We start from the raw sequence: 9,841 nt of genomic DNA, 5'->3' as shown, positions 1-9,841 counted from the left end.
ATTTATTTAAACAACAAAGAAAATACTGCAGCTGTTTAATTAACAGAGATGATTGTTTTCTCCACCTGACACACTGTTTTGTTATCCGTGCCAAATGTCACTCCTGTGACTAAATATTACGAGTTGTGAATCCTTTGAAGTGCCTCTGAAACATAACAGGCTCTCTGTGACATCGAAAACGTATAAATAATGTTATGTTTGTATACTATTTTGTTTTAGATGCATGTTGTTTGCACCTCGGCCGGCTGCTTTATAACTATCAACAGCCTCTAAAGTTTACGGGCTGTTTACGGGGGTTTGGTTCTGGCGAGTCTCTCAGCGTGAGGCTCTCAATAATGCTCTCCCTATTAAAAGTGTTACACAGTGTCTCCACTGAATCTATTTGAAAGGTACTTCAGCAGCCACTGGTTTATGGACACTCGCGTGCCTCGGTCTGTGCCGTTATTTGTCTCTACATTGCTGCATGCTGGACGAAAACTTTGTAATGCAATTTCTGAGGGGAAACTGTTTCTACAACTTCTTTTTCCAGCGTACATCTAATATTGAAGGTGTTAGATGTGTGCTGGACATGCGTTTGGCAGCCTATCCGTTACATTTTTGTTCAAACTTCCACCTGGTGAGTTTACATACGAGTCAAACACATCCTAAATAATACATAAGGAATCACAGAAGAATCCTATAAAACAGAGGGAGTCTGATACGCGGCTGGTCAGGAAATACACAGCAGCGCCAAGAGAACATGACATGAAACAAACAATAACAAATCGAACACAACAGCGGGAGCTGCACTCTCTCCACTCCTCTGAGAAAAGATGCAGAGGAAGACATGAACAAGATTCTGAGTCAGACTGCCAGAACATCTGAGGAACTTGACTGAAGATGCGGGCTGTCAGAGGAGCGGGTCCGGCCCCTGTCCCTCCTCCTCCTCCTGACAGAGGGGGGAGTGTTTCCCTATGGTCCTCAGTCTTAACACTTCGCAGAGCGCTGAGACGCCACACTGAGCTCTGGAAGCTAGCTGGGACAGACAAGCCACACACACACACAAACACACACACTTGGCATGGATAGCAAAGTCCTAGCGCTGGTGGCCCTGCTGGCGGTCGTCATATGGAGCCCAGAGGCTGACGGTAAGTGGCTTACGCTAACATTTACAGATTTACAGCATTTTAAATTTTTCACATAATGCTTTGAAGTGTTGAGTTGTAGTTTAATTAACTAAATAACAGTTGAAAGATGGATATTGGTTTATCATTCAGGGTTATGACAGTTTTTTTAAGTCTTTACTTGGAATAAGATAAACTTCTAAAGCAAAAATGCTAAAACACTCAATCTTATCTTTTTAGCTAGTTTTCAAAGCAACGTTTTCATGTAGTTCAACTCGATGCACTCAAATTAAAGTAAAACTGAAATAAAAACTAATAAAGACTAGATAAACATATTTAAAAATAATAATAATAAACTAATAAAAATAATAAAACTGCAACAAAATTACTAAAACAGAAAATATAAAAATCTAAATTAATTCAAGATATTAATAAAAACTAAAAAAAACTAAAACAGTATTTCAATGATACTAAAGTAACACTGATAATATTCTGGTCATTTATATATTTTTGTATTTCATAAAAACATTTATAATAAATGAAATGAATGTATTCATTATAAATGTATTATTCAGTAACAAATGTTTTATTTTATTTTGCATGTGAATACACGTATATATTACCAGATGGATCAGACCAATGTCCCTTCTGAAATAAAACATAAAAACAAAATTAAACTAAACAAAAAACAAAACAACCATTGCTTTATTAATGACTGGAAGTCCACTAAACTGAAAAAACAAATGTTGATGTATAAACTATTTTCACTCAGAAATTTTTAGGTAAATATGGTAAATATACCAATATTATACAAATAATTACAAAAAAAGGCAAGTAACAAATTGAGCTGAACTTTTAAACTGCAGATCTATTGTATAATTAATCACCTAGGTTTTACATAGTGGATATTATCAGTTAATGACCATTATAGTGTTAACGATCATTAAGGGGTCCCATTAATATATCACCTTGCAGCTCGTCAGCGCCCTGCATACATTTGCATATGTGTCTTCACATTAAATACTTGATGTACATGTCTTTACATGTTAGTGGGTCTGATTTAGGCTTTCAGAGAAATGTTTAACCAGCTGAACTTGGTGGTTCTGGCCTAGCACTGTTTACTTATCCGCAAGCTCTTTTAATTAGTGTGTAATTAGGGAATAGTAAGCTAAAGGGTTCCCGCGCTGTTCACTTGGTGTGGTGTTTAGTCAGGGCTTATTGGGCCGGTGTTTAACATGACAAAGGGAACAGAGTGTGTCGGAAAATACCTCTGGGGATGCCAGAGTTTGACTTCCCTCATAACTGCGTCTGTTTCGGCGGAGCGCAAAGGAAACCAGGGAGATGTGAAACCATTCAGAGAATGTTCTTCAACAGATTCGTTTAATGCACACATTCAAGAGCAAAGTGCTTGGAGAGGCATGCTGTGATTATGGGATTCTGTCTTGTGGCGAGCGAAAGGCGAAAGGCAGACTGTGTGAATGGACGAGAGCCATTGCATCGAAGGCTAATCTCTTTTTGATGATCAGAGCTTGTTTATGGATGCAGGTGATTGGAAGCTTCCAGATGCTTTCAGAATGAGGAAAAGCTCAGTGGTTTATGTTGTTAGAGTTTGATTATATGGCTTGAAATCTCTAATTATGGATTGCTTCGGTTTGAAATTAAATTGTGCTTTCATTGTGTCTTTCCCAGCTCACAATATAAATATCCTGTCAAGAGATTGTAAAGGTTCATTCAGATAGAAAACAGCTTTGTTTGAAAATGACGTAAAAAGTTGTTTTGCAAGATTATTCATCTTGTTGTTGAATGAATTTACAAAAACTGTTATAATCAGTGGCGATTCCAAAAAAAAAACCCCGGGTTACTATTGTTTTAACAAATCAATACCCAGTTTTATTAAAAAAGAGTTTAGCTACTTGTCTTTACTGTCACTTCTGATCAATTTAATGCATTCTTGCTGAATAAACATATTAATGTACTTCAAAAACTCTTCCTTCTCCCAAACTTTTGAATGTTCCTGTATTAAAAGAGCACTTAATGTCTTACAAACGATAGCTTAAACTCAATGTGAGATGCATTTTTCACATTTCTCTTGTACTGAGTCTCTTGCTCCGATCTCATCCCAGCTAAACCCATCAGTCTGGTGGAGAGGTGTTGGTGCCGGTCCACTCTCAACACCGTCCCGCAGAGGAGCATCCGTGAGATTAAGTTCCTCCACACGCCCAGCTGCCCTTTCCAAGTCATGTGAGTCAACTTTCCAGATCCATCAATCTCACACTCGCTAAACTGTGTTATGTATGTTGTACACGGCTACGTACAGTACCATCACTTTGCAAACCATTGCCAGAAATAGCTCTTAAAGTTACAAATTTCCAGTCAAATCGGTGTGGGAATTTAGCGATGTGCTCTACTGTTCACAGAATAACAGCCAAATTAGAAAATACGAGAGAGTGACTTTTCCCAGGTTTTCACGACACAATAATTGTCAAGGGTCAAGATGATTAGCTTTCTGTTGCGGGCGACCTTGTCGTTTTCATTTTTACCAGCATTTGGAAATCCTTCAGCGGTCTGGAATGTATTAAACCGAACCATTTGTACCCCGTCGGACGGCAAAAAGCCAAAGTGCTACAGGGGGATCAAGGTTATAGGGGTTACAGGGGTTAGCATGTAGCCGAGGGTCATTTGGGGAACAAACTCTGGCCGGAGGAAATCACCTTTAATCTGCCATCTTCCACACATCTTGTTTAGAAATCCTTTCGGATTCGTTGGCCCAGATGAAAGACAGCCACCAACCCTTCCCCCCCACGGACACGCACATCACTCATTTTGTTGTTAGCATTAGCTAGCTGTGAGGTAATTACTACCTGCTGGCTCGCTCCCAGACCACCGACACACTCGCTCAAAACATCGTTTAGACTAGCGAGATTAACCCAGAGCCCAAATCACAAACAAACAAATATAGATAAAGTCAATGGATGACATCCCGCCGGGGAACAAACAGGGATAGCATTACGTTTTCATTTATCTTACAGATGGGGAAGTTGATTGTGAGGATTGGTGTGTAGATCTGAGGCTAAGCGGATCTTTTATCTGCGCCGACAGGCTCCATTTGTCTGGACAGATTGAGAGATCCGTGTGTGTGTGTGTGTGTGTGTGTGTGAGGTGTAAGCAACACGGATAGCCATTTGAAAGGCAACATGATCCGCTAACTCCTTTTGGCACCGAGGTGCGAAGTCTGGGTGTCATTCGCGTGGTTTTCTCCATGTGTGGGTGAATGAAGCGTTTGAGGGGGCCTTCCTGGCTGTACCAAAGCTCATTTGGAGGGCAGATATCAATCAGAAAGATTTCTGTTTGAGGGCATTTCAAACCCTTGACTTTCTTTATGTCATTAACCAAAATATTTGCACGTCAAAATTTGCCTTCTTTGTGACTATCCTGTTAAACAACGCTGTAGATCCTTTTGTTGTAAGGACACATAAGTGTTGTCAAATATATACATATGGATGTAAAAATCTCACATTTGTGGATCACTGATGGACACTTTTCACATTTCCAAGGTTTCCCTTATGAAAATTCACTATGGTTTTATTATAGTAAAAGTGTCGTAACAATGTGTTGTTGTTGTTTTGGGGGGCATATTAATTTGCATAACCATAGTTTTACTACAGTCTTCCCACAAATACCATTGTTAAACCATAGTTAGTGTAGCAAAGCCATGATTAATTTGTGGTTACTATAGTTTAACTCTAACCGTGTTTTCTCAATTTTATTTGTAGTAAAACCATGGTTAATTTTCATAAGGCATTCAAAAGCAGAAGTTGTCATAGCAAATTTGTAGAGTAGTGAATAGAAACTACAACAAATATAATGTTTGTGTTTCCATTTGCTCTGATAGCTAAAGAAAATCAATCCACAATAGAGTTTCTCTGCTATTTTAAAAGTGTTTGGTTAGTAGCAGAATCAGATAATTAAATTATTTAAAATTCTATAGGAATTGGAATGTTCATTTGAATATTATTTAAATATTTAGTGTACTGACACAGTATCCATTTGTTTTCATTAGAAAAACTGAAAAACTGTTACTTAGATACATTTTATGCTCATGTACAGTGCTGGGAATCCCAGTCAGAATCTTCCGAAATCATCAAAACTCCCGAACTTCCAGACAGCACAACACTGTCCTTACAAACCTGGTCTAATTCAGTCCTGATATCTGATGAAGTGCAGTGACTCTGGCAGTACAGAAGAATAGAGGGGCTGAAATGTAGTCCATGACGGACAGCTGATATGATCTGCTAAAACACACCGAGGGAGAAAACTAGTCTGTCTTTTGCTCTGGTCTGAAACAAATCCCTTCTTCTCTCTCACTCTCATTACCAGTGCCAAGCTGAAGAACAACAGAGAGGTCTGCATCAACCCCAAGACCAAATGGCTGCAGCAGTATCTAAAGAATGCCATTAGCAAGTAAGAAGAAACTCTTTCTAACCATGGGATGAAATACAGACCTGTTCCTTATAGACTTAAAAAAAAAAAAAGCTGAATTAAAATGTAAACAAATATATGTAATGGAAATAAGGAGTAACTAGAAAGTGTACGTTCGACACAATAAGCAGTGTAAATTTTACGCATTTTTTATGTTTTGTTAAGTTTCAACTTTAATACAACATCAGACACTTTTTTTAAAAAACAGAAAGAAAAAAAATTCTACAAATGTTTTTGAAAACGCTTTAAACAGTCAGAACTGGAATAGATGCAGCCTTCAAGATTATTTCACATCTCTACAGTGCATAACGTCTGGGGGGAAAATAAAACTCAATTACACTTTAAAAACTGGTGATGACATGATTCTCACTTAGAAAATGCGAGTCAATTTCACAAATAATTACAATTAGCAAGAAACACATTAAATTAAATGAGAAGTGATTTTGTGTAATTTACACAACTTGTAATTTGTTACCTTACGCAAGTGTTTCCCGTCTAAAGAGATGCAGGAATGCAGTAGCATTAAGGGTTTTAAAACAAACCTTAGTTTTACAAGCTGTTGTTCTTAAATGGCATATGTGGAATGTTATTGGCTAATTTAAGGTTATAGAAATGACACGTTAACCTAATTATCTAATTATAGGCTCCACCACAGAGCCTGGAGCGTTTAACCCTTGTTCTTTAATTACACTAATTGTAGATTAATGATGAGGCAACAGGCCGAGCAGAGAGGTTTAACACAACTATAATCGACCTCCTATTGGGCCACTGAACCAAAATAACTAATGCCAAAAAAAATATTTAAAAAGTGTAACTCATTGTCAGAGCTGTGTTGTTACTGTCAGCTAAAATAAAAACTATGAAAAAATATTTGATTGTGTTAATTAAAGAATATACTAATAAAATATAATTTATATAATCAGGCAAAAATGTATTTTGTTTTATAAATAGTATTAAATAATATATAGTATTTAATAATTGTATTATATTATTTAATATTTAGAATATAATTTAATATGTTAAATTAAATATGATATAAAATAACATTATTATACAGTTACAACTTTATAAAATTTATATAACATTATTATATTATACAAATATTATTATACAGTAAATTAGACACAAAAAAACTTGTTGCCTAGCTGAAATAACTGAAATAAAAGTAATAGTATTAAAATTTTTGAAATTAAAACAAACAAAATGATTGCAAAACGGAAACTAAAATAAAAATGAAAACTGAAAATGTAAAAATTAATCCTACTTTAAAAAAATAATAATAATAATAATCATATATAAATGATATTATAATAACACAGCTCTAGAGTTCATTGACTCTATAAATATCTCTCGTGGAAAATATGTAAAACCTAAATAGATATTTTGTCATTTATTGCTACCGATAATGCAACTGTTACAAAGAGATTATAATAATAATAATGTTTCAAGTGACGGACTTGCAAGAGATTGTTCACAAGAAGTTGATGTTCTAGATAGTAAAAAAAAAAAAAAAAGTTAAATGCATAAAAGTTCACACAGAAATGTAGACATTTCCAGTGCTATCTCACGACCAATTCGTACGTATTTTATGAGGTGGCTAATTCTTACGATTTTGTAGGATTTGTCTACACCCCAGTGACGAGTACATTTAGAGGCGGGGTTAGATGGGTAATTCATACAAATTCAAACAAAATTGTGCAGTGAGATCAGGCCGAAAGTGCATCCTCAAAACTCAAAATTCGCAAAAACTGTAATTTTGTTTAAAAAATCTGCTATAACATCTGAAAAAATACTCATCTTGTTCATCTCTAATGATTTTACTGTTCTCACTTCTCCAGAATAAAGAAGAAGCGCTCGAAGTAAACACCTGAGGATGTGCGAGGAGGACCACCGTGCATCTCTGACCTCCAAAGAGTCGCCCGTCCTCTTCTCTCGCTCTCTTTGATCACTCCTCCTCTTTCTGGACTGCTTGCACAAACAGCACTTCACCTAAACCTGCCTCTCAAGCATCCAGACAGACTTCAGCACACCAAAACACAAGCCAACACCTTCCTCCTGACGCACTGCTACTGCGGCTGTGATCTCTGACTGAATCAAGCCTCTGAATGTGACCGTGAATGTTTGAATGCGAAGGAAAGAGAGATATCTACAGGTTTTCCGCAGCTTAAAGGGCAGAAAAATGAGAGTTTGTGTCATTGTTGTGAGGGATGTCTTACCTTTAGGATAGTTTGGGATTAATAAGGGACATAAGCAAGTGAAAATGAAGCAGAAATTTAAACCTGCCCTGTTCTAGCTTTCACTTTGTGTTATTTTGCTGCTCATAGCTTAGTAGAAGTGTTTAAAAGCTCACCAGCACACATGAATGATCCAGCATGCTAATGCTAGCTCTGTTCCAAAACATAGTTAGCCGCATACTGAGCAAAAAATTGGTGTAGAAATAATTTCCACACAGAAATTGCAATAATTACAAAGAAATGGCAATTAAACATGACAAAACCTTAAAATAGTTTTCTCTTGAAAAACAAACAAACAAATTTAAGCATGCTTGAATTGCATTTCACAAATAAAAAATGCATTACGACAAGTTTCCTTAAAAAACCAAGATGGCAGATGTGAAATGCCAATCATAAAAATACTTACATTTAATAAAATACCCAATAAAAAGTGAACAGCTAATTTCCTCAGAATTTTTATGTTAGTTGTTTAGTTAAATGCCATATTGAATTTAACACTAATGAAAACCCACAACTTTCAAAACCATTTTAAGAGGTTTTCCACCAAACATTTCTTTTGTCGTTTCATCCACTGATTAATCAGTATGTCATTAAACAACAGAACAATCCATTGAGCGCACTGCACTTCTAACACTCACCGCCTCAACTTCATTCCCGCCAAAAAATACATATGCCGTTCTATTAGCTTAGCAACATGCTAATGTCAAACTTTTTAGAATCCATTTTTGGTGGAGTATTTCAAACTATTTACTTACTAAGCTCCACAACGGTGCAGTCTTAGAAGACAGTAGACGGTAGTGCACTTGGCAGTGCACTTTGTAGGCAGCAGATGGCAAGGTTTTGGCAGACACATTGACACAGGGCTGCTACTACAGGAAGCAGAATCACAGATTCCTCTCTTCCACTTCCTCTCTGCTACCAATGTGTAGCAAACGCCAGACACTGAAATTCAAGAAATATGCAGTTTAAAGCAGATATGCTGTACTTATAAAGCAGGTGTCGTTAATGCAATCATGTCATAAACCTTCAGTTCACGTGCACCGAGCAATATTCCTTGACTCAGGCCTTAATTAACATTTGTATACAGATCTTGTGTCATACTGGTTTTATTTCGGATCCAACAGGACCAACCAACATGTAACTATTCTCCAGCACTAAATGACTGTTAGTAAATGGGTTGAACAGGGACCAAAAACTGAAAAATGCAAGCGATTTGTAGGCAAAATTAATATTGCTTTATGTATTACATATGTATGCGTTTTTTGTTTTTAGCCACAGAATTAAAGGATGTGACTGTGATTTTGTTTTTTATGACATTAACACATTTATCTAACACTTTTTAGTTTTTTCCGTTCTGATGTTTTGAATGCCCGATTGCTGTAATGTTTTTGAGCCACTTTAAAAATATAAGGAGTTTGTAATGTAATGATTTATTTTTGTATTTTGTAATGATCAATATGAATAAAAACACTACAGTACAATATGAAGGAATTTCTAAAGTATTTCACAGTTATTATAAAATGGTACATACGGTTTTAGTGTTAGCTCACCCGAGAATGAAAATGTGTCCATCTTCTACTCACCCTCGAAGCATCCTAGCTTTTCTCTTTAAGAATAATCCAGTCGAAGTTATATAAAAAACTGTCCTTCCTCTTTCAAGTCGTTCAATGGGGGTAAGCGGGTGTTTGTTGTCAACTGTTCAGAAGACGTTAAATAACACCATGCACGCATTTGTAATAAACGTCCCTCACACGGCTCCAGGGGGGGAATGAAGGCCCACTGTAGCGAATCCATGCATTTTTGGAAGAAAAATATCCAGATTTCAAACATAATAAATACTTTTATTTTTTTTAATTTCTGCTGACTGTCGGGACCTGGAAGATGAATGCGCCACATGCGTGCGCCTCTGGAAAATGTAGAAGCAAAGAAAACCAGGCTCTTTTTGGCTTATTTTGAAATCCTCTGTTTTTTTTTTTTTGTTTTTTTTTTTTACAAATCCTTGTTTTTTGCTTCTAATTCGTGACC

General features: G+C 36.4%; 1 protein-coding gene across 1 annotated transcript; it reads left to right on the top strand.

The window, feature by feature from the left end:
• The first annotated feature begins 972 nt into the window (after window positions 1-972).
• Window positions 973-9,299, top strand: cxcl12b (chemokine (C-X-C motif) ligand 12b (stromal cell-derived factor 1)). The gene is made up of 4 exons (XM_026198152.1): window positions 973-1,127; window positions 3,227-3,344; window positions 5,481-5,564; window positions 7,421-9,299. The coding sequence occupies exons 1-4, from the start codon at window positions 1,061-1,063 to the stop codon at window positions 7,443-7,445; spliced, it is 294 nt and encodes a 97-aa protein (XP_026053937.1). The 5' UTR covers window positions 973-1,060; the 3' UTR covers window positions 7,446-9,299.
• Window positions 9,300-9,841: the final 542 nt, after the last annotated feature.

Source organism: Carassius auratus, chromosome 22, assembly GCF_003368295.1.
Source record: "Carassius auratus strain Wakin chromosome 22, ASM336829v1, whole genome shotgun sequence".
Classification (NCBI taxonomy): domain Eukaryota; kingdom Metazoa; phylum Chordata; class Actinopteri; order Cypriniformes; family Cyprinidae; genus Carassius; species Carassius auratus.
The sequence above is the reverse complement of the archived record's forward strand: the minus strand, read 5'-3'. Positions and strand labels throughout refer to the sequence as shown.

Bases quoted from the DNA above. Each gene is read 5' to 3' on its own strand.
- cxcl12b (XM_026198152.1), top strand. From the start codon at position 1,061: ATGGATAGCAAAGTCCTAGCGCTGGTGGCCCTGCTGGCGGTCGTCATA. The intron at 1,128-3,226 runs GTAAGTGGCTTA...ATCTCATCCCAG, and splicing joins ATGGAGCCCAGAGGCTGACG to CTAAACCCATCAGTCTGGTG. The intron at 5,565-7,420 runs GTAAGAAGAAAC...TCACTTCTCCAG, and splicing joins CTAAAGAATGCCATTAGCAA to AATAAAGAAGAAGCGCTCGA.